The following is a 24,716-nucleotide window of genomic DNA, read 5'->3' as shown; positions in this document are numbered from 1 at the left end:
CCAACAAAGAAAGTAACAGAATGCCATTAGCCGTCACCTACAGCCCCCAACTAAAACCTCTCCAGTGTATTATCAAGGATCTACAACCTATCCTGAAGGACGATCCCTCATTTTCACAGACCTTGGGAGACAGGCCAGTTCTCGCTTACAGACAGCCCCCCAACCTGAATCAAATACTCACCAGCAACTACACACCACACAACAGGAACACTAACCCAGGAACCAATCCCTGCAACAAACCACATTGCCAACTCTGTACGCATATCTATTCAAGGGACACCATCATAGGACCTAACCACATCAGCCACACCATCAGGGGCTTGTTCACTGCACATCTACCAATGTGATATATGCCATTATGTGCCAGCAATGCCCCTCTGCCATGTACCTTGGACAAACCGGACAGTCTCTATGCAAAAGAATAAATGGACACAAATCAGACATCAAGAATTGTAATATTCAAAAACCAGTAGGAAAGCACTTCAGTCTCCCTGGACACTCAATAACAGATTTAAAAGTGGCTATTCAACCAAAAAAAACTTCAAAAACAGACTTCAACGAGAAACTGAAGAACTGGAATTAATTTGCAAACTTGACACCATCAAATTAGGCCTGAATAAAGACTGGGAGTGGCTGGGACACTATAAAAAAAATAATTTTCCCTCTGATACTCACCCCTTGTCAACTGTTGGGAATGGGCCACATGCACCCTAATTGGTAAGTAGAAGAGGTACAAGAATGATTTAAGGTATGGAAAACCTGCTCTGTAGTGAGAGACTTAAGAAGATTAATCTCTTTAGCTTATTGAAGAGGGCGTGATGATGATCTAAAAGTACCTACACTGGGAAAGGATATTTGATAGGCAGTAATTCTGAGATCCAGTGCTTAATTATGAGGCTTAATAAATTCGAACTGGAAGAAAGGGGTGAATTTTTAACCTGAGGGTAATTTAAATATTGGAACAAATTTGCATGGAATGTAGAGGAACCACAAGTTGAGCTTGATACAGAAATCACCGAGTGAAAATGCTGAGGCCTGGGTTACGTGAAATTGTTTCATTTTTATATATATTATAGAAGGGAAAAATAATCCATGGCTCTGTTACTAATAGCTTCAACAAATTTACTCTGAATTCAGAGTTTTGTCTTCTTTCCTGGCAATGTGTGAGCAGATTGTGCTTTCCTGATTTATATGTCATTCAAAAGCACTTGAAAAAATTTTCTTTCTCATCTGCGAGCTGAAACTGACTCTCTGGACTGAACACAAGCAGTTCAGTATATGAATTAAATATTTGATATACGTATTGGTTAATTGCAATTTGATCACATGCTATTGTCTTGTCTGTGATTGGATGAGCATAACCCTGCAATCAAGACAAGGGTTTGAAGCCACCATTAGACTTCAAATCTCTTAGGAAAAGATAACCGGAACAAGGAAACTTCAGAATTCAGTCAAATCTTTTCCTTTCTGGTCAGCACAGACCTTGCCCAAGGCATCATTCGGGAGGGGGGGACAAGCTACATTAAGATTTATTGGCTGGGTTTCAATTGTAATTTTGTCTTCTCACATTTACACAGTTAAATACCTGTGCATTCATGCTCCTAGTTAGATGCTTGTCTCACTCCTTTAATTGCTTTTTTATGAGGGGCTTTGTATGAAGTCTTTCCCTCTGCTGGGCCAAGCAGTGTCCCATCTCATATACAGTACACCATTTCTAGAGTGATTAATGGAATATACTTGTTAGTAGTGTTTGGGATACAACAACCTATGATGATAACACTTTAGATTATCCAAACTGAAAGAATTTTAAATACTTGTTGAGTTGGGCTAAACTGCCATTGGCCCATTGAAGTCAGTGGTTCTCTGACAGTTTACACCAACTCCCTTATTTGTTTTTCACCTTTAATGCCAATTACATACTTTCTGTATTTCGCTCATTATTTCACTGACACTTTTTCTTTATGGTCAGTTTTTAGCAAGTTTCACGTTCTGGCTCAAGCGCCAGCTCAGTGGTGCAACATTTAGGATGCAAACACTGAAGTGTAATGTTTAAATTAAAAGCCTCTCTTCTTTGGGAACATTTCTATTCTGTGTTTCATAAAACCAGTTGTTTACAAAACCTAAATTTTTACATATTAATTGGTATTAATATTACATATTATATTATGTAAATTTTGAGTCGAATCAATTGATCAGTGTTGTTGTTTGTTACTTATATAATGCCCTGATGTGTCATGCTATACAAACTCACACACGAATACAGAGTAAGAGACCCATAGCTCGAAGTGCTTTCAATCTTAAAAGACAACATACAGACTATTGTTTATAGGGAATTAGAGATTCTGTTACCTGTGTTACAGAATTTAAAACCCCACATAGGTCTCATAGGTTTTTAAATATATTTCTAATAACTCCAGAATTATCAAACCAAACTTACCAAACCACCTAACAAACTTTCCAAAAGAGTCAGATTCCCAGTCCCTATTGTGCACAGCGGAATTAACCAGATGTGAACTTTTTAGGACAAACTGTTTTTAAGATACGGTGTTCCCAAAAACATTGGCACATTTTGCAAAACCTTTGTAGGATCCCCACCCCACCCCATACTTTCGCTCCTGATGACTCCTTTCATCCCCCTTTTTTTCCTTGGGGAAAAATCTTTGGCAAGGACTATACTTCTAAACCAATGTTGAATTTTTGTTTGATTTTGTTTTAGCAAGCTTTGGCGAGAAGGGATATGGACTTAAATCAGCTATAATAGTAATGGCTACAACAAGAGAACCTAGCAGATACCTTACTTAGGTTAGATAGAAATCAGGCTTATAACAGAAAGAATATAGTCACTACCTTTGCTAGGGAGACAGATTGCTACCTCTCTACACTCTTGGTTCCCTTTTTGAGATTACGTTAGAGGAGTTAATGAATGTAGTAAAGGTTGGGGGCAAATATCTGACAGTTCAATGAGATGAAAAAATTGAGAAGAGAATATTTCAGCACCAGATTTATCAGGCTGAGACTGTTTGTGAGGACTATAAAGCAGGCATGTTGTTGGATAGATGATCTGAACCAGCGCCTGCTCCAGTCAGCCAAACACTCTTCAGTTAATTCATCACAACTCTAGAGCACTTCAATTCTGCATGCTTAAAAGGTTAAGGCAGTAAATAGTTTATTGCCACTGAGGCCTGTTGCACATTGATCATTGTTGAATTCTCTGTTTAGATGTAAGATCTTTTGAAATATACTCTGAAGGTTTAGTCTGAGAGTAGGATAATTGCCTGGAGGGTTTAAAATTTGAAAGCAGACATTTCTACAGCCAAAATGTAATAGGCTGCCCAGACAGACTAGTGTGAAACAATGGTTATATTTTTGTAGGTACTGTATGAAGCAATATGAACATTTGAGTCGGGGACGGGTTAAATCATTATGCAGCTTCCCCTTTTATGCCCATTACCTTTTTCTTAGAGTTTTCTTATCAACTTTTTGCAGCGTATGCTGTAATTTTGAGGAGTTGGCTCCTGTCCTAGGCTTTGTGTTGGAGAGTTATTAGTTTATTAATCAAGAATGTAATTAAGCTTCCTCAATACATGCAACTGAAACACTGTAGTTACATAAATTTCAGAACAAAGTCCCGCTGTTTATAGTTTAATGCCATTTCAACAACGCACTTATTTGATGTATATAGGTTTTTCTTATTTTTCATAGACGCACTGAATGCAGCATTTTTGAGACTTTGTTGGTAGTTTTTTGTCCATACATAGTACTGGTTTTGTGCCCAACCAGCTATGCTACAATAGTATCTGCTAGATGTGGCTTAATGGCTTTAGATCCAAATTCACTAACTTCTACTATTTTTTAAAAAAGTTACATAAACATATAAACTATCTCAAACTGAGTATACACGAGTACCCTTTCTTTTTACCATGTCACTGGTTTTTAATTGCTATTTTCAAAATACATTCCTTGGTTCTCTTTAAAAATAATTAAATCCTACAAATTTGGGCTGCGGTCCTTTAGTGGGGCTCTGCACAGGTGCAGAAATCCAACTGTGAGGAGCAACTTGCAGAATGGTGGATTAGTTAAGAAAATTTATGCTTGTAAAGTTCAGATCAAAATTAAAGAACATTTTGCTAATTTGTTTGGCTTCTAAACATTTAGTGAGCTACACTGTTTTTAAAAAAGATCAATTGTTAACAAAGCACATTAACAGAGATACCTCGATCATTTATTATCCTAACCACACCGAATAATTAGGATATATTTTATATACCATATTCAGAGGTGAAAGTAAGCCGGTGCGGTCTGGTACTTAAAGGTCCCGGAACTCCAGCCCCTGAGGGAGCCCCGGGCCCTTAAAAGCACCGCCTGAGCCCAGCTGCTGGAGCTCCAGTGGTGCTTTAAAGGGCCCGGGGCTCCCCGCAGCGGCCGGAGCCTCTTGCCCTTTAAATCGCCGCCGGAGCCCTGCCGCCGCTACCCCAGCCCTAGCCCAAGCCCTGCTGCCCCAGGGTAGCGGCAGCAGGGCTCCTGCGGTGATTTAAAGGGCCCGGAGCTCCGCAGCGGCCAGAGCCCTGGGCCCTTTAATTCAGCCCTAAGCCCTGGGGCTCCCAGCTGCCTCTGCAGCTGGTAGCTCTGGGGTGATTTAAAGGTCCTGGGGCTCCGGCTGTGGCTGGGAGCCCCAGGGCCTTTAAATCTTGAAAGGCCCCACCTCTTCCCATTGAGGCCACGCCTCTTCCCATTGAGGCCATGCCCCGCTCGGGACTCCGGCATACCGGTAAGTCCTTTAAACTACTTTTACCCCAACCATATTGTGGTAAATGTTGACTTTTAAAGTGGGTTTGTGTTGTGAACAGTGACACTGTAAAAACGCAGTTTCTTATTCAACATATATGCTTCCTGTGTGTTTTCAAAGATGCATCTGCTGACTTCAGTGACACAAAATAAAAATGTTTATTTCTGCTAGCCCTGCAGAGCTCAGAGAGAGGGAGCTGAAGTCGATTTCTTCTCTTGGCTCATCAACGGATTTTTTTTACTATATCCAGTTAATTACTCCTGTGCAACTCCATTGAAAACATTGTGGTTGCAAAGGTGTTAGTGAGGTCAATTTTAAAACAGTGGGTTTTCACACGTATAATAGAGGGCTTAATTTGGCTGGCAGAACCTCTGTTATTGGGGATGTGGAAGAAGGAAAAACACAGTTTGACTTTTAGATCCCTGATTGAGTCTGCAGGACTGGAATATTGGATAAACTGAGTATATCTGATCTGCAGTCATGGAACATGGTACCTCATTATGTCATTCTGTAGAGTAAAAGTGTGCTTTAAATCTGTGTGATGTGCTAAATAGAGTGAGAGTGGTTGACAATCTGCTGTGATTAATCAAACTTGCTTAGAAAAGTTCATTATAAAACCAGAAAATGTATTCTCATCTCAGTGGACCATTCGTGCATGTAACTCTCAGTGTATCAGTACAGGAGCAGATCTAAATAGAATGAAAAATCTGAACAATATTAACCTTGATCTTTAGTGGGTCAATCTTAACATAATAGGTTAAAAAAAATCAGGTCTTCTGACAATGAAATTAAATTACATTAAAAAAAATTGGGCCAGATTCTGCCATGCTTACTCATACTGAGTAATATTTTACTATGAGTGGTCCCACTGATAAAGCTGGCAGAACTTGGTCCTTTGTATAGAAAAAAACCAGACCCCTAATTTTAAAATAAATTTAAATGGTTTATTATGTGGAAGCAGAGACATTAAGAGAGCAGGATAAAAAAATAGAAACATTAGTTTTATGCTATTGTGAAGAACTGTTTTCCTTAAAATGATCAACTTGTGGTCACAGGAGGTCTAGATTTTTACCTCTTTTACCATGCAGTCAATACAATGTCCTTAAATGTGAACAAAAATTCATTTCTGCAATTTTTTAAAACTTGATTTAACAAATATATTTAACATTGAAAATCAGAAATAGAATGTACACAGACAAACTGACAAGTTACAAATACTTTAATACTGTTTTAAACAGAAGGCAGGTGTTTAAAAATCAGTTCTTCCTCTTTGCATGTTCCAAGATTTGAGTTCAGGATTCTGTTATGCTGAATATCACACCCTTAAAAAAAGGGGGGGGGGCAGCAAATTTCTCCCTACATTGCTTTACTTCTTACCGATGTAGTAGAAAACAGTATCCCAGACTTGACAAGTATAAACCTTTCAGCTCATCTTTAAATTTGTGGAACACGCCTCATTATTCTCTGTTAGAGGTGTGAACAGATAAGCTATGAACTCTAGTTTGATTGTTGTATAAATGAATTTTTAATTTTAAAACTTCAGTCCCTACTTGATCAGATACGCAATGCAGAAGCACTTTCATTCTGTAAGAATGGAAGAAACATCATTTGTCATAGTTCAGCTGCAGTAACAGACAGACTTGGTTCAGGAGTATGGAATAACAGTGAGGAATAGTAAATTTGCAATTGCATTATAGCCAAAGTATAGCTGTGGATTGCGTGATAGCTCAAGTGTAGCTCCCATTGAGTTAATGGCAAATCTTTCATTGACTCAGTAGGAATTAGGAGTCAGAGCAAGACCTAAAATAGGATTAGGAAAGCTCTATAGAATCTTCTTGTTTAAGGCCAGGGCAGAATTTCCACTGCAACAGTATAGTTTTAAGTAGCTCAGAAACTTTACTATAAAAATATAGATCGGAAAACCTTGTAATATATCAAATAAAATGTACACTCCTGAGTGACGTTTATGTCTGTTTTCTTTAATTACTTTTGTTTCATCATTCTTAATTGATCAAAATAAAATAGATGTCTTCTGACTTTTGGGGGTGGGGACGGGTAGACATGTTGCCTCTTGGGATATTTTGTATACTTTTTTGGAAGATGGCAACCATTAAAGTGCTGAGTGGTATACAAATATATTATTAAAATGTTTCTAGTACTCATAACTTTGTAAAAAGTTGTAATTTTAAAACAAAGATATTACAACTTGTTGATTTTCGAGGAAAATGAGAATATTGAGCTATGATTGCTGTATCATTTTGGCCTATTATCTTATTAGATCTCATGGCTGGATATATCATCATTCACTTCTGGTCCTAAAACATTGTATAATTTTGTCATCTGCTTGTAAAGAGCTGAAATGTTTTCCCACAGTGTTGTGAAATAAGTTTGTTTTTATATATATATATATAAAAATCTGTGTAACTAAGAGAAAATTTATAAAGGATGAAAGGTGCTATATATGTATTGTTGGTGGGTGTGTAGCATGTTGTTAGACGGATGTATATTATATACTTTTACATGTGCCGTCAATGTTTTGTGTATAAACCTTACAAGCATTTAGCATGCGGAAAAATAGGGTATCTCCACTTGTCTCCTTATCTATAATTTTGTGCACTCACCATTAACATGAATGGGATTTATGCAGCTAAACTCATATGCATGCAAATGAGAATTGTGCATGGATAACAGCTGGATGAACAGCTGATATGTATCAGAATCTTATCACTATTTAATCAGTTTTTTTAGTGTAACACTCAACTTTTAGGAGGAGCATAGACATTTAAAAAGAAGTACAGACGGCTTTAAGTAAAATGCCAGAAAACTACAGGGCTCTCAAGAACACATTCTGTGAAAGATGTGAGGAAATGTGAGGCAGGGAATTGGGGCATGACAGCCTTCGAGGATAACACAGTTCACCTCAAGTTGCTGTGTTGCTTAATAGAATGATTTTTAGTGGAATTTAATATATTACTTTCTATTAATCCCTTACTGGAAAACTTGATTTCTTAGGTATTTAAATGGTTTGCTTTTTGACTGATCTGTCTCTCTGGATGCTATTTATCTTTAATTATTTCTTTATCATATTGACAAGATTCTTGATTTGCTTCTAGTTTATATAACTTGTTAGAATAAAAAGAGCAATCTAACCATTTGAAAGAAGACATGTTCTGGGCTAAGAGACAGGGAACCTTATTTGGTTGAGTTAACAAGAGGAAACATACACTGTTCAGTAATGTAAACTATCAAGCTCATGTTTTTCTTACCGTCAGAAATACACCTCTTATTTCCAACCAGATAGTAAAATGGCACTCTATAGGGTGTGGTTATCGTTAGATAATTGCATCCCTGAGGGATCTGAGATCTTCTGATGAATTTCATACCTCTTACGTGTCCATGGATGAGTTTTATTCACACAATGGATCTGCCCACAGATCTTACTTTATTTCTTAAATCAGTCTGTGTACTAAGGGGTTATTTACTATTTCCCCAATATTCCCAAGAGTACAAGCAGTACTCTTCCATTCAACTTCCTCCCTTTCTTTCTCCTCCTTCTTTCAAAAGAAAAATTGGCAAGACAAATTGACAATTATCTAATGGCACATTTGGTATTTTAATGCAGAGAGTGTACATTACCATAAAACCTCTCACTCCCAGAGTACTCTTTGTACTTTGGAGAAAATGCTGGATGGTCCCTTAGCATACTTTGCCACTATGAAATTTTTAAATCCTTTCAGTTTTGGGAAAGTGATTACTGTCCTAAACATAACAAATATTGTGTTTGCAATTGCAGATATAATGTACATTAGTTTAAATCTGTATAAACTGAGGCCATTCTTAGTACATCACTGATGCTGAAATCCATAGAAATGGAACTTGAAACAGTTACTTACTGAGTTTGTGGGACACTAATGTTTTATAATTTAGTCATTTATTGTACTCTTCATTAAAATCCCATCTTTACATTTTGAACTCTATGTATGAGGCTTCTGCAGTTCGGTTCCTGCAAAACCTACCTCTGATACAGGATCAAAAGATAACAGGCACTGCAAAACCAAACCCCAAGCTTTGGCAGCTTCACCTCTTCTCCCTACTAATTCAGAGGAAAATTCACTTCTCTCCACATTCCTGCATCTGGAGGGTGGCTCACACTGATGAAACTTGCTGTATGTCAGGTGAGCCTGGACATAGCATTGTGTGGCCTGTTCAGAAGCTGACTGCCAACGTTATTGCAACAGATTGCTTTAAACAGCATTTCTGGACTGGGGAAAATAACCCACATTTTTCTTTATACCCCACTGCTAATCAGCAGATATACCTTCTGTGCAATTACCTGTCACAAGGACATTTGCTGTAGGAGTCTTTCTCTTGCAGTGCAAATGCATAAACTCTTTGGTAGTTTCCCTAGCCTCTTTTATGAATTTGCTGGCTATTTAGGATTGTCTCTTGGTTTGATGGATTCAAACTTAGCATGACAAATGCATAACTTGTGCCTTGGACTCAGTATTTGTCTTTGAATAGGCAGTGTCTGGAAACTCTAGCCTTGGTGAACTTCTTGTGAACATTGATTGGTTGGAAGGACACAGAAGCTTAGTACACTATGTTCTATGGGCTTGCAAGCATTTGCGGAAAGATGGAAAAATTAGGAGGAAAAAGTGTATGAAAACATGCCATCCTGTCTCCTTCCATGACATAAGAATGCTATTGGCATGTGCTCTTGGTTTTAATGTTGCTTGACTCATATGTTCATTGCCTCATTCAAAAAAGAAAAGCATGATTGAAAAGAAGTACTAATTAAAATAAAATAATTGTACGCAGTAGAAACAGGATAGTATGAGCCCAAGCTATACAGGCTTTTAAAGATGTTTTTATACAGAATTTCAAAAGTGTGTGTGTCTTGCTTATGAAAGATGCCATCCGTGCTGAATGTCATGGAGAATGAATTCATACACCACACTGGCAACTCAGGCTTGACTACAATGCCCCACTCACCCTGCCTCATTCCTAATTTGCAGGGCCCAACTCAAGAGGCGATAGGGTAGCCTTCTATGTCCAGTCAGTCTTTAGTGAAGTGTGCTGCAACTCCCATCGGTGGGGGAAAGGAAAGGGGCTAATGGGGCAATTAATGCCGTTATGTTTATATTTTATGCTATGTACCACCTTATCTGCTAGGAATATGACCTCATTTTTCATACGCTGTCAATAAAGTATTTTCTCACTGTCATCCTCAGCCAATGATGGGGAGGTGAAAGGCTGTACCTCCTCAGAGCCAGCCAATTCTTTAGAATTCAATCTTGACAGATTTATAAAATTTTAAAAAAGTATAGAAACACTGCATAGATATAAAGTGGAGTTTTGTGTAACCCAGTAATTGTTTATCTCCCAGCTCAACGATATAGTAATTCTTTCATCTCTTGAATCCATGAAACTAGAGGGAAATAACCCCCAAAATGTTATGGTCTTAAGTTACTATTGTGAAAGCTACATAAGTGGCGTACCATTTCTACCTCCAACTGTTTCCCGAATTCTGTATCTTAATGTTCAAATGAAAGGTAGCTATTATTCCTATTTGCTTAATGTTTGTTAGAACATGATGATGGATGAAAAAGGGACCCCGGGGATGAAACTGGTTGAAGTACACACATCCCTTCTTCTGTGATTTCAGGATACACCTCACAAGTGTCAAAGTTGAAACACAGCTTTTTAAATGAGTGCCTATCTTGTTATGTGTGAATTGTGGTGGAACGACTTAAATTTTCAAAATAATAATTTAAAAATTCCCATTAAAGGCTAATCAGCTGCAGATCTGACATTTTTTTATTTATTTTATGAGACTGGTGTCCTCCTTGTTCAGTTAAAAAAAAATATTAAACAAAAGTGTTTAACAAATGGGTCTTGTCCCTGAAAACTGTCCTCCTCCCTCGCCCCCATACCTATCAAGCCCACATGGATTATCTGGTTCATCCCACAGATTTCTGGTTACTGACCCATATCCCTCTGAGTCAGATAATTTCATTAAATGGAGAATTTTGTGAGGGGGTTGCTATTGAGTTCACAGAGGTGCTCGCTTTCACATAGAAAGAACAGCAGTCATCTTCCAGAAAGTATACAGCTGGAGAAAATGTAAGCATTTTGCATTTAAGCATAATCACATTGAAACTGCAGCGACAGCAGTGATGATTGTAAGAGTGCAGTGCACTTTGTTAATGTCTTCCATATCAAATATCTTCTGTAGCGTCCTACATGCAGTAATGAATGAAGCCTTGCCCTTTAAGGCATGTAATGATTATTATCCCCATTTTACAGATGTGGAAACCAAGTCACAGAGACATTAAATACATTTGTTTCCTTTGCTAAAACAAGGCTTACTATTCCACTCCAACAAAACAGTTGCTATATTAAAGGATGCTAAAAATATTTTAAGCTTAAAATTAGTCATTAACCTGTCAAATATAAGAATACTGTGTCTGTCTGTGTGTATTATAGGTGGGGCTGGTAGCACTGCTTGTTACTAAAGTTGCCCAGCACTTACAAGATCATGTTCTCAGTTGCTTTGCCAAATTTTAAAAGCTCAGGGTGAAACTTCTGCCTGTATCAAGCTAAATTTTTTGGAAAAATTTCAGCCAAAATAGTTTAGCTGTTTCTGAGAACAACATCGGGGGTGGAGAGGGGGCGGGGAATGAAGAGACACGTTTTTGCCCATGTTAATAAATTCTGGTGACCTTTTCTTTCTGTAATGCTCTAGCACCCCCGTGTGTTGGAACAGGGATCTGAAATTGGACAGGGAGGTGGCCTTCATTTGCAAACTAGTGGAGCAGGGGAAGAAGATGGATAGAAGGGAAAATAGATCTGAAAAGGAGTCACAGTGCGATGGGGAGGAAGGGAGTTTGGACTAGCTGTTCAAAAAGATTGGTCAAGGAGTCAAGTTGGGGGGTGACACTGAGATTGAATGAAGAGCCTGGGACTGGGAGCCAGTGGGGTTGGTGAAGGTGTAGTTGTGATTGGAAGATGGGAATGAGAGGGAGGGACAGATTGGATGGGGAGCTGAGATGAAGGAAATGAGAATGGCTGGGCAAAGAGATTCGCACTGGGAATGTGTGAGGAAACTGAGGCAATGATGGAGTGTCCAGAGGGGAAGGCTAGGACTGGTTGGGCAAGGAGACTGTGCCTGGGATGAGAGGCCTGAAGAGTGGTGACTGGGACTGGGGAGAAGGTGACTGGCATGAGGACTCAGAGATGGGACAAAAGCAAATCTGGGAAAGGGATAGGTTGGGGGGGAAGGAGCAGAAGAGGTCAAGCTTGAGGAAGTGGGCAGAGTCTGTGCCCACTAGAGCACACTCCCCTCCAGAGCCTGGAATGGAATCCAAGATTCCAGTCTCACCATTGCTCAGCTGTGAAACCCCCACTGCTACTGTTCCACCTCAAGGATTTCAACCTGTACTGCTGTATGCAGTGTAGTTGTAGCGATGTTGGTCCCAGGATATTAGAGATATAAGGTGGGTGAGGTAATATCTTTTATTGGCCCAACTTCTGTTGGTGACAGAAAAAGGACTCTGTGTGGCTCAAAAGCTTCTCTCTCACCCAACCCCCTGTATTGCTGATATTTACTCCGTTAGCTCAAGTTGCAGAGATCTGTGTGGTAGATATAAAGGTTCCAAACCTTCTGGGGACCCATATGCCAATATGGTGCCACATTATGGACTTTCTGTTTTTTCAGTTTGCTTTTTGAAAAGCCTTAGAAATTATTTAAAAAAAAATACATGAAAAGGTCAATATTTAGATTGCAAAGTCTAGCACTCAGAAGTTAGAAAATGTCAGAGAATTAAGATTGCCTCATTCCATGCACAGGATGGGTTTGCTCTGAGGAGGAATTGGTCTGCAGTGAAGGAGAATGTTGTCTGCAGGACTCCTGCCTAATCCATTTCAGAAGTTGGGAGGTGTGTAGTGAATGTGGCAGGGAATGCCAGGAAAAGAAGGGCTGGTCTCGGTGCCCTGGAGAACTGGATTCTAGCCTTGCTTCTGCCACAGAGTTTCTGGGCAAGTCACATACACCAAACTTTTTAGAGGTGGTAACTAATTGTGTGTTCTTCATTTTCTCGGTGCCTGACTTGAGACCCTGGGGTCTGATTTACAGAAGTGCTGAGCATTCTCAGGTGCACATGAAGTCAATGGGAGCTGTGCTTGAATATACACAATGCTATATAATGCTACACTTCATGTGCTCCCTAGCATGGGTATTACCAATGTAGATGGAGAGGCATTGCTTAGGTGCATAATGACATGTCTAACTCTTAAGGGTGCATCTACACAGGGATAAAAGACCTGGCCCGGGTCAGCTGACTCAGGCTTGCGGGACTTGGACTGCGGGGCTAAAAATTGCAGGGCAGACGTTTGGGCTCAGGCTGGATCCTGAGCTCTAGGGCCTTTCACCCTCTTAGGGTTCCAGAGTTTGAGCTGGAGCCTGAGCCGGAATATCTATACCAGTTTTTCAGCCTTGGCGCCCAAGCCCCACAAACCTGAGTCAGCTGACCTGTGCCAGCCGTGAGCTTTTTATACCAATGTAGACATACCCATACAGTATGTACCCTACACAGCTTTCTCCATGCCGAAGCAATGTCCCCACCCCCCATGTACCCTGCTACTGTAAGGCTGCAGATTGAATTAATAGAGGCACTGCTTTTTGTTCATAGTTTTTTGAGTGTAAGCAACAATCTGGTAAACAACAGATTCATAATTTCTAGAAACTCCTTTTTTCTTTTTTCTTTCCTTTTCTTTCCTTTCCTTTCCTTTCCCCCCTCTGGGAGGTCTCTCAAGGCCCAGCCATTCTTAATTTTTAAAATTCAATGATTGACTCAAGTGTATTTAGGGTCTGACTGTCTATCAAAGCTACTTATGTGGCCCCCGTTTCTATAGTATATGAACACCTCACAATCTTTAATGTATTTATCCTCGCAACACCCCTATGAGGTAGGGAAGCACGATCATCCCGATTTTAGAGACAGGGAAGTGAGGCATAGAAGGATTAATTCTTGTAGGGGACATTTGTTTTTGTTGTGAAATTGTAATGGCTGATGCACAGTGAGGGGGGCAAGGGGTAACTTTACTTCAGGGCACATAAAAAGGCTCCCCATTTCAAAGTTCACCCAATTCACCCTCCTCTCATTTCTGTTCATTCAGTAGAAAACATCTGGAAAGTTTCAGAGCATCACACTTCAGTGTAGGTTTACAAAATTGAGGACGCATTGAAATTTGGGGGGAGGGGAACACTGATTGCCGGTTATCTTCCAGTTTTAATATCTGTCATTTTTTTAGAATCTCAACTGCTGTACAGATTTATTGTTTTAAAAAAAATAAGACAAGGACAAAACAATAGGTCATTTGGAGAGCTAGTCAGAAAATTTTAGTCAATGAAATTTCACCCAAAAAGAGGAGGAAAAATCACACAAAAAGTTTTGTTTCAAAATGGTTTCCAGTTTTCATCAAGTTCTGTTAATTTGTAAATGCCAGTATTGGAGATCTTCATTGATTTCTATTAGAGAAATGACCTGATCTAGAAATTCTGCACCTGCTCAGTACATTTTATTTATTTCTGAACCAAACGTCTTCATACACAGCAAGGGCAAGAGTCCATATTCAAGGCTACATACAAGCAAAATATGGAATTTTATTTGTTTTTTAAAGTCATTTTTCACTGGAGGAAATACTTTTTTCGCATTTGTTGTGTAACTGAGAAACAGTCGGATAGACTCTTTTTTGAACTTTCCAAAACAAGGTCATTTGGGGCTGAAAATAAGCATGAGAAATTGCAGCCCAAAAGGTAATTTTCTTAAGTGATCAGTGACAAAAAATATGTAATTTTGCTTTAAATAGATCACTGATTAAAAAAGAACTTCTGGCAGTACCTGCAAACTTGGCCTGGAAAATGTGTTTGCAGAGGATATCTGCAGGGGCCATGCAGTAACTGTACTCTCTGGAGAAATTTTAGCTTCCAAACAGCATAGCTGTTGCACTGTCCTTTAAGAGGATGCAGCATATACTCCAAGTCTGGCAATTTTGTTGGAGAGAGGGAGGGAGGCAGGGATGAGTCGTATGCTTGTCTTCCCCAGTCTCCTCCTTTTCCCCTTTCAGGGGTGGTTATTCATGGGGGGGATTTTGAGCAAGCAGGAACTACACTTCCAACTGGGACTCTGGCCAGCTCCTGTGCAGGAGCACAAAGGGAATGGGGATTTCTCCTGGCACTTTTGCCACCTTTGCACATCCTCAGAGAGGCCTGCCAGAATCTAACCTCTTGTATGGAGCATTTATGGACAAACATTGGCGTAGGACTATTAAAGTAAAGAGAGCTACATTTCATTTCACTTCACATTCTCTGTCTCACCCTTGTTTCCCCAGCCCAGTGAGCCACGCTCACCTCCTTTATATCTGGGGGGTGGGCTGACAAGCTACGACTGTGGCATCAGTCATCATTTCCAAACATAATTTCAACGCTGCTAACAGGCTGAATCAGCAAATGATCCTGCCAACCCATTGCAATGCAAACGTCTTCCGTATACATTAAAATAGGACAGCAAGGAAACTGTTCTGCCTGAGTAACTTACAGAAAATACAATCAGCAATCTGCTTTGCTGTATTTGCCCCCATATTAAACCCCCTGTTGTCAATTTTGGACCGTTATTAAACTATTATCACAATAGACTAATCAGTTGATTACAGTGTAAAAATATGTTTGAAAAGATGATGTTATGGCTTTTAAATCTCCCAGTAAACAGAAGAGATTAACCTCTATGAATAAACTGAGTCAAGCACTTTGGAAGCATTTTTGTTAGGTTATTTCATGATAGGTGGATTAAAGGGATGATTGTTTAGAGAGGAATGGAATTGTTAACCTGTGGCCTGCAGCTGAATTAAAAGCAACAATCCAACTTGCCTTCAATAGCAGGACTCCAAAAAATGGTGTAGTAAACTTTTTTTGTTTTCTGCATTTTGATGGAGTTTTCATGTATGAAAACATTCTTGCTTCATGTTTTGAAAGCATCCAGGGTCACAGGAGGGAATTGTGGAAGAATGTCATACCGTATGAGGTAGAAAAATACATTATAATAATAATGCCTGGTTCTAACTTTAATGAGCTTTTTTTAAATCAGTTTCTTTATCCATGGAGATGTGTGTTGTTTTTTTTTAAAACATTGAAGGAAAATTTCCAAAGTGACTCTTTCTCTCTCACATTTTATTCATGGTCCTGTATTCCCCTGGCACGTATAAAGTAAAATGAATTGGCTATCTTTTTACATCTTCCTTTCTAATGTTCTCTAGTGACTCTGCAAGTCGCCCCTTTAGCCTTTTTTGAATAGTGTTTAAAGCTTCTGGCACAGCTGGATTTCACTATGTAAGAAAACTTTCAGAGTATTATAGTGTCACTAATCATTGAAGTTACAACATTTCAAAACCCTTCCTGGCTTTGCTACATGCTTATTGTGCTTTAGCAGTGTAAGGTAAACATAGATATGCTCTAAATATCCAGTTAGAAAATGGTTTAAAAACTCCCCCCAAAACACTTTTTCCCCCTAAGTTTCAAAAAAACCTTTCTGTAATTTGAAACTCAAGCTTCTTTGAACACTTGGTTGGAGATTGTTCTACAAGATAAATTCCTTGCATCACATAACCCTGACGACTCCCAATTCCATCAAATTAATAACGAATGGATGGGAAGATAAGCAAAACTAATGGGGAGGTTACATTTTTGTGACAAAGGTTTATGGTCATTCTGAATCTCATGTTCTATGATATCCCTCCTCCTCTTCCTCCTCCCCTTCAGCATTTTATTGCTATCAGATCTGAACATTCCATTATATGAAGCCCGTCTGAGGAGGAGAGATGATGAATGGCAAAGGTAGGTGGGACCTGATCCTGTGAAAAGATGTGTGCCTCCAAATTGGTGCTGAGCATCTCTCAACTCTCTCTGTGACAATTAGCTCACAGGATCAGGCCTTAGCTTGCAATCTCAGTGACTAGTATCTACTATTTCCTATTCAAATAATGCCACTTATTTAAACTTAAACATTATAAAAAGCTGACAGTCACAATTTACTGCTTTTCTAAAAAAAAATAAAAATATGAGATGACAAATATTTTATAGACCCAATGAAGCCTTTGTCTTGTTTAAAATAATTCTGAGAGGCAACTAATACTCTAGTGAAGGAGAGTGATGTTGAAACTTGAAAATAACTGGCAGTCAGTGGCTTTTCTAGACAGCACATTTTTTCAACTGTCAGATGTCTGCCAATAGATTGCTTCAAAGACACCAGTGAAGAGTGGGGGCGTGTGGAGGGGCACTGATGAACCAGGCTCCTAACTACACCTGCAATAATGCAGGAGGCTCTCTTAGAGAACCTCTATTATTAAAGTTGCCTGACATTTCCAGTTATAATCCCCTGTTTTCAGTTTGCTTTTATAACTGTCAAACTTTAACTTCTCAGGCTAAATTTTTCCATGCTTACTCTGCCTCAGGTTGAATTTTTGTCTGCTAAAGATTTAACAAAAAGAGTGCAGCCATTTTTAATAACGAGGCAAGGGGAAAATAGGTAGTTTTAACAATACTAACCCGTTTTTCTAGCTGTTTCTTTGAAGACCTCTATCACCTCAGAGGTTTGGAGCAAGATCTTGAAATTTGTCAAGGGGATAGTCTTGGAGTCAGAAAGGTGCCTTGTACTGTCCCCATGAAAATTTGGCTAGATTGGCCAAGTTATAAACCATGAAAAAATCACCATTTGAACATACACAGAGGAGCATGTCTTACTGCTAAAAATCTCTGAACATTTCAGCGGCACTGAGCATGCTGCAGACACCCATACTTCCAAAAGCCACCTTAGGCTGCTCTAAATTGTCAGAGACTATTTCAACTACCAGCCAACCAAATTATTGAATGTAGAAAGGTGTCTTAGAGCCACCACACCGTCATCACTTTTCATCTGGACTACAGCAATGCAATACACTTGGACATAAAACCTTCAGCGCTTAGGGTACTGCAGCTCATACAGGGCACTGCAACACATCTCCTCAGCTACATGGAGTACCGCGAGCACATCAATTCTGTCCTCTACTCCCTATACTACCTTCCATAGAATACTGAAACACATGGTCCTTATTGTCAAGGTGCTCAATGGACTGGGTCCATGGTATGTAAAAAATCGACTGAAGCTCTGGGATGAAGATCTTAGTCAACAGTTTTGCTCCTATGGGACAATGGAACTCTCTACCATCGGGGTAAAGCTCATCTGTGTGGGAGATAGATTTCTCTGGGGCTGTTCTGAGACTATGGAATTAATTCCCACAGGAACTAAGGACCATCGCAAACCTCACCACCTTCCACTACAAGTGCCAGGCATGTTTCTTTGACCTTGCCATCTCTAACATCCACATGCCACATGTGCTCACACCTCTAATCAACAAAACTTTCTCCTACACATACAGTTCTCTGGGGAGAGGATGAGAAAGAGAACAAACTACGTGTAACCAATATTAGTCACATTGCTTAGTGCATTACTGGAAGGATGTTTAGATACTAGGGTGATGAGGGTGGTATAAGAACCTATATAGAAAAGAATAGAACTCAGGCCCCAACTGCATTGAACCTAAACTTGGCTCAGCTGAGGTTTGAACCCTCGCTTTTTACTAACCCTCCAATTCAACCTCCAAAGATTGATTTGTTGCCAACCCCTTAGTCTAGAATCTTGCATGATTCATACATTCTTAGGGGAAAATTCTACCAGGAAATTATGCTTCTTTTTTTTTTAAATAAAAAAAAACCCTCACAGTTTTTTGACACTGGCAGATTAACCCTGAGAAGTTGAGGGTGTCCCAGAAGAACAAACAAACAAAAAACTGATGTAGGGCCCTAATACTGCTTGTGTATTTGGAGGATGAGGATGGAGGGGAGTTGGTTTAGTCACAAACTTTAGTTTGATTCTTGTTTAGTTTACTGCATATAGCAGAAGAAGGTAGAGCAACAGCCTTGCTTCCTAAAGCAGATGATGAGCCCTTCTCTCTCTCTCTCCTTCCCCTGCTCACTTTGCTCAGATTTGGTCTTCAGCAGCTGTCATTAGCAGTTTCAAGGGAAGGAATCGTACTGAAACAACTTGGGTGATATGTTATTACAGCATAAGTGTGTACAATATTGTATATATGTCTACAAATGCACTTTACAGAGACAAGCATTTCCAGATTAACTTCAGTCTTCTCTATGGCATCAGACCCCGTCTTCTTTGCATTCCTGAAGAGACTGGCACTGTAAAAAACAAACAAACTTGGATGCCTATTTTTTCTGTTTGTCATTTTCTTCAGATTAAGAAATGCATTTCTGCCATAAAACACCTTGTTTTCTGCAACAGTGAGTGGCAGCCTGATCAGCATATGGTTGGAATAGGAAGCCATAAGTCAACTAAACTTGGCTTACTCACTAATTTGCACTTACTTGTGTTTTAAAAAAAATAAAAATGAATATGGTTAAATTTAAGTACCTCCTCAGATGATTAGTGTAAACCTGTTCCGGATTAGTTGTGCTGCTGCTTCACACAGAGGGGTGAACTGAGCCCTAAAGTAATGTTTATAGTAGTTTATAATAGGTTATTATTTTTATTGAGTAGTAATTGTACTTTGCACTTAAGATCACCAAACAGCAGATAGCTTAGATTGTGATCTTCTCAGTTAGGGCCTGAGGGTGAAATCCTGACCCCTCAGAAGTCAGTGGCAAAACTCCCATTGACTTCTGTGGGGTCAGGATTTCGCTTATAGTCTGCAGCCCTTACTCATTTTAAAACAACGAGGAGTCCTTGTGGCACCTTAGAGACTAACAAATTTGGGCATAAGCTTTCGTGGGCTAAAACCCAATTTTATGCCCAAATAAATTTGTTAGTCTCTAAGGTGCCACAAGGACTCCTTGTTGTTTTGGCTGATACAGACTAACACGGCTGCCCCTCTGAAACTTGTACTCATGTTAAGTGTCACATTGACTTTATTGGGACTACTTGTGCCAGTGAGGTCTACTCACTATGAGTGTGGGTAGCAGAAATGGGCCTTTATTATTCAAATTCCTTGTTCCCTTGCTGTGCAGATCACATTTTCGTCTGATTCTGCCACATTTATTCATGGTGGGAAATACCTTACTCGTGAAATCAAAGTGTCTGCTTCAGGAATAAGATACTACTCAGCTTGAGTGAAGGTGGTGTAACTCTTTTTTAATCCGAAAAAAGTGACATGATTGATACAAATGTGTATTTATTAGCTCTCCTGTTATTGATTCCCATCTCTAGTTCTCTTGCTGGAACAATATTCTGAATTTCTCTTGTGTTAGTTGTGAATATTAGGAGGACAAAATGGCTGTCCACTGTCTTTTCATTTATGATTTTTCTAGTACTGTATTGTACTTTTATTTGCAATCTTCCATCCTACTGCTTTTTATTGTGGGAGCATGCTGATGAGAAAAACTTTTAAAATTTGCAATCACCTTCTGAATGGTTCAGAACTTGAGAGGAAACTGGTCATGTTCTCTCATACCGTCCCTTGAAGGCTTTGTAGAGAGGTAGATATTTTTCTCCCTGATTTGTGAAAAATCTTTCCATTTGTTGAAATCCTTATAATTTTGCTTTTTTCAGTGTATTAAGCCTTTATAGGAATGTTTGACTCATATTCTGTGTTACATTTAGCAGCTGGAATGTTATGCTTAAATTCCTGTTCCTAAGGAGTTGAACAGTTTTTGTTTATTAAGATGGTATAAGTGATCCTAGTGCTTTTATTGGCAATGGAAAGCACACTTTATTATTCAAAGCAAACTAGTGATTTGAAGGAACACACACACAAAAAGTAACTACTGTGGCGCCCTTTTGAACCTTGAAACATTTACCAGCAAACTTCCTTTCCTTTCCTTATGATTTGCTTCTCAGGTAAACCTTTCTGGAAGCTTTGTGACACCGAGAGAAATATTTCTTACTCTGGTAAAATTAAATAAAGTACTATAAACTCTTCAAGAGTGTAGTGACTTTCAACTCAGTATTACTAATAGCATTATATTTCACTTCAGTAATGAGAGATACATCATTTAAACTTAACTTATCCTGTTTTCCCCCTTTGTTTTACATAAGTTTCCATTTTTTAATAAACCATTAAGCATTTACCATATTCGTGTATTCTAATAAATATATTTTATTGAGAAACAATTGTGAAAACAGATTAAACTTCAGAACATTTGTGTTCCATGAGTAGTTTCAGAATGTTACCATTCTAACCTGTTGTTTTTGTTCAAATGCTAAACATTATTATGCTTCTAGTCCATCCTTTTGATTGTTCTTAATGACAGAGCAGAAATGAAGTATCTTACAAAGTTAAACCTATCTAAGTGCGCAAAGTTCGCATATATTTTCATAAATGACCATCACTGACGACACAGTGGTCAGAAGCAAGTACCAGTAAGTCTGTATGCCTGTATACAGTACTCAGAGATATGATAGGAATGTGTTCTTTTGGAGGGTAAAAGTCCCATATGTTTTCATTGAGATAGCTTTCAGTAAGCATTTAAATCTTATTAAAGACCTTGCTACACTTGATTTTGAACTATTAATTGGGAAACATCATATTTGAAATATTGCCCTGTAATATACAGATCTTTTGTAAAGATTGAAGCTGGCAATTAAAATAAAAATTACACATTCAAAATGTAGCAAACTACTATATAAAACTGATTATCTGTATTAAGTTGGATGATAAGAGGGTCATCGTGTGACTTGCCATGGTTATTTTGTGCCTTTCGGTCACATGATATCAGAAGTGTTCCAACTAATGCATCTGTGCAACCTGATTTTCTGAAACATTTTATTATAATATGGATAAATCTTGTACCATTTTATATTTGAAAATTTAGAACTGTCATCAGATTACTAATACTTGCTGGAACCTGAGAGCTGTCTCCAGTGATCTTCTGAGCTCTCACATTGAAATCAGTGGGAGCTGAAGGCACTCAGAACCTGGCAGGATTGAATCCTTTGCACATAAAAAGGAATAAGATTTCTTAAATTTTTCTGGAACCAAACCTGCAAGGTGCTGAAAACCATGGTAGCTGAGAGCGCTCAGCACTCTGTAAGATTTGGCCCTAAGGTTTTTCTATTGGGAGTTGTAGATCTCAGTGTTGGTTCTAGCCTTCTGCCAATGATCCAGGAGTTCTCTCACTTCATCTTCCAGGACCTTTTGGGATGGGGTAGCTCTTAATCCTTGTATTTTCTCCTCTTTATTTTGATTGCAGTCATAGCAGCCAAATTTTGGTAGGAAGGCAGGTTCAGTGTGTTTTTGCAAATCATTGTCCTTTTCACTTCATGAATGGGGTAAATGGGTGTATACTAAGACTCACCAATCTAGATGCACTTTAAATGTTGACCAGACACTGTAGATTTTTTTTCTTTAAGAGCTCTTACTTGGAGAGGGCTTAGATTTTTTTTTTTTATCTGTAATCTTTATTTGGCTTCATAGAACCAGTATGTATAGAGGAAAGGTAGATAATTTGATATTGGACAAATCCTGAATTTTCTGTGGTCTGATTCATTTACAAATCTGTCTATATAAGCTACGTAAGGAATTTCTGTTTTATAAAGCTCTGTTTTCTATAGTGCCAGAATGCAGTCACAAAAAATATGTCCCATGTTAAGAAGTTATCCAGTTATTTACATGCAAGCCATTACTGCCCCTGTACTGTGTAAAGTGTCTTAGGATACATTATTGGAGTTGGAATGTTTAGCCGATAAAGCACACATTTTTCACTTTCATGGCTGCCATTCTAGTCTAACCTGCAGTCCTAATTGAAATGAGTTTAGTGGTTTGAGCCCAGTCCCTAGTGAACAATAGCCCACCTTACAAAAACACCAAGTGCACACAAAGCTGTCAGTTTCTGCTCAAGAGACACTCGGGACTGGGCAAACATGGAGGCAGAATTACCTCACACCCTCAAGAGTGATTTTTCCAGGTGAAGATTGAGGTCATTCTCAAGGAATAGGGAAAAGCTTGCATTGTGCATTTGGTCTGTGCATAAACCAATGAGATCAGTTTCTAGTATTGCTACTATAGGCTCAGTGTTCACTTTGGACAGAGAATTTGTAATTTGGGATTTTTTAGAAAAGATTTGTTCTCATCTGAGCTCACCTGAGGTACATTTACATTTTACATGTACGATAGTCTGCTATGACTTGCATATGAGCAAGGATTATCATCTGGGAATACAGTAGAAATAATATATACTATGCAGGAAATTCTGGCCCCATTGCAGTCAAGGGGAGTTTTGTAATTTATTTCATATATACACCTCATATATTTGAAGGTGGTATCCATGTGATAAATTGGAGCGACGTGATAAATATATTTATTTATGCTACTTATCACATTCTTTGACCTTTCAAAGCCCTGAAAAGTTTCAAGAAGCTGCTATGTTTTAAAATCAATCTGTCACGAAATTGTTTATTCCCTCTCCCCACCAAATCAGGGCTTGAATTATGCTGGTTTACACCAGATCAGCAGACTCACACTTTTTTTTTTTAGGCTTCCATTTTGTTCTCCAGAATGTCAAGTTTCTTTCTTTCTTTTTTTTTTTTTTGAGAAAGAGCTTGTCTACACAGTAGACTGGAACTGAAGTAGTTATATTGGTTTTAATTAATATCTTTAGTTATTTCAATGGAAATTTGTGCGAGGACCCTCTTATTTTAGAATAAGAGTGCCTTATTTTCATATAATTTATGTTGTTAAAAATTAGGCTTGCACCAAAGTAATTAGAGATGTTGCATTACATTTGACTTGGTTACTTTAGTTCCAGTTGCTATGCAGACAAGCCCTAAATCTCTACTTTTTATGATTGCAGGGGGGAAAAAAACACTTAAAAGTGTGAAATGAATGAAGTTTTTTTCTGCCTGAATCTGCAGAGAGCCTGAAACAATATATTTGAAAAGTGTGAACTACCTTGTTTTTCAATGGAATAATAGTTCAGATACCCAATAATAGTAATTTAAATGTCATCACTGTTAACTATTTCACTGTTGTCAAAACATGGACTAAAGGAGAAGGAAGGATCACAAATCTGCATCATCTGCTGGGAATAGTGGGAATAATCTAGGGATGGGAATGCCCTTTGGTAGCAGATTACCAGTCTCCTAGACTTTTGCTTCTTTTTGCTTTTTAGTTTTGTAGTCAAATTGCAGAAGTCTGTTTTTGGTTATCAGTGTATTTTTAAAAATCATTTTGGATATTTTTGTAAATTAAAAACTGAAATCAGCCTGAACCTATATAGCTGGTTCTATTGATAGCAAGGTATAAATGTGAATCAGTTGTGTATACTTGTTGCATTTGTGGTTCCCTTTAGTAAATCTCTGTCATTGTTTTACTTCCTCTTTCCCTTGCCAAGATTTCTTTTGACCTAGCAGAATATACTGCTGATGTTGATGGAGTTGGCACTTTGCGGCTTCTAGATGCTGTTAAGACCTGTGGCCTTATCAACTCTGTGAAGTTCTACCAAGCCTCAACCAGTGAACTTTATGGGAAAGTGCAAGAAATACCACAGAAGGAGACTACCCCTTTTTATCCCAGATCTCCATATGGTGAGTGTTTGTGTGTGTGCGCCTGCGCCCACTCTGTTCCTCATGTCTCAGGGCTGAAGTCATTTGGGTATGAGATTAAAATAAAGATAGAACAAAAGCGACTAGACATGTTCAGAAGCATACCTTTATAAATTACTAAATAAAAAGTATTTGCTGCCATTGCCTGAGGGTTGGAAATTACCATCTTACTTCACAAAACCTTGTTCATTCAGATCTGGAGCGGAGAACTCTTTAAATGGGTGAGAGGGAGGGGTGATTCCTTCTTAGTGAAGAGGTGTAAGATAGCACTAAAGTGATAAGGTTTCATT

General features: G+C 38.7%; 1 protein-coding gene across 1 annotated transcript in view; it reads left to right on the top strand.

Moving 5' to 3' along the window:
• Positions 1-24,716, top strand: part of GMDS (GDP-mannose 4,6-dehydratase) — a 582,436-nt gene that overhangs the window by 239,010 nt on the left and 318,710 nt on the right. The window contains exon 5 of the mRNA XM_065399137.1: positions 24,216-24,408. Coding sequence (XP_065255209.1) covers positions 24,216-24,408 — 193 coding nt within the window. The remainder of the gene's footprint in view (positions 1-24,215; positions 24,409-24,716) is intronic.

This window comes from Emys orbicularis, chromosome 2 (assembly GCF_028017835.1).
Source record: "Emys orbicularis isolate rEmyOrb1 chromosome 2, rEmyOrb1.hap1, whole genome shotgun sequence".
Lineage (NCBI taxonomy): Eukaryota > Metazoa > Chordata > Testudines > Emydidae > Emys > Emys orbicularis.
The sequence above is the reverse complement of the archived record's forward strand: the minus strand, read 5'-3'. Positions and strand labels throughout refer to the sequence as shown.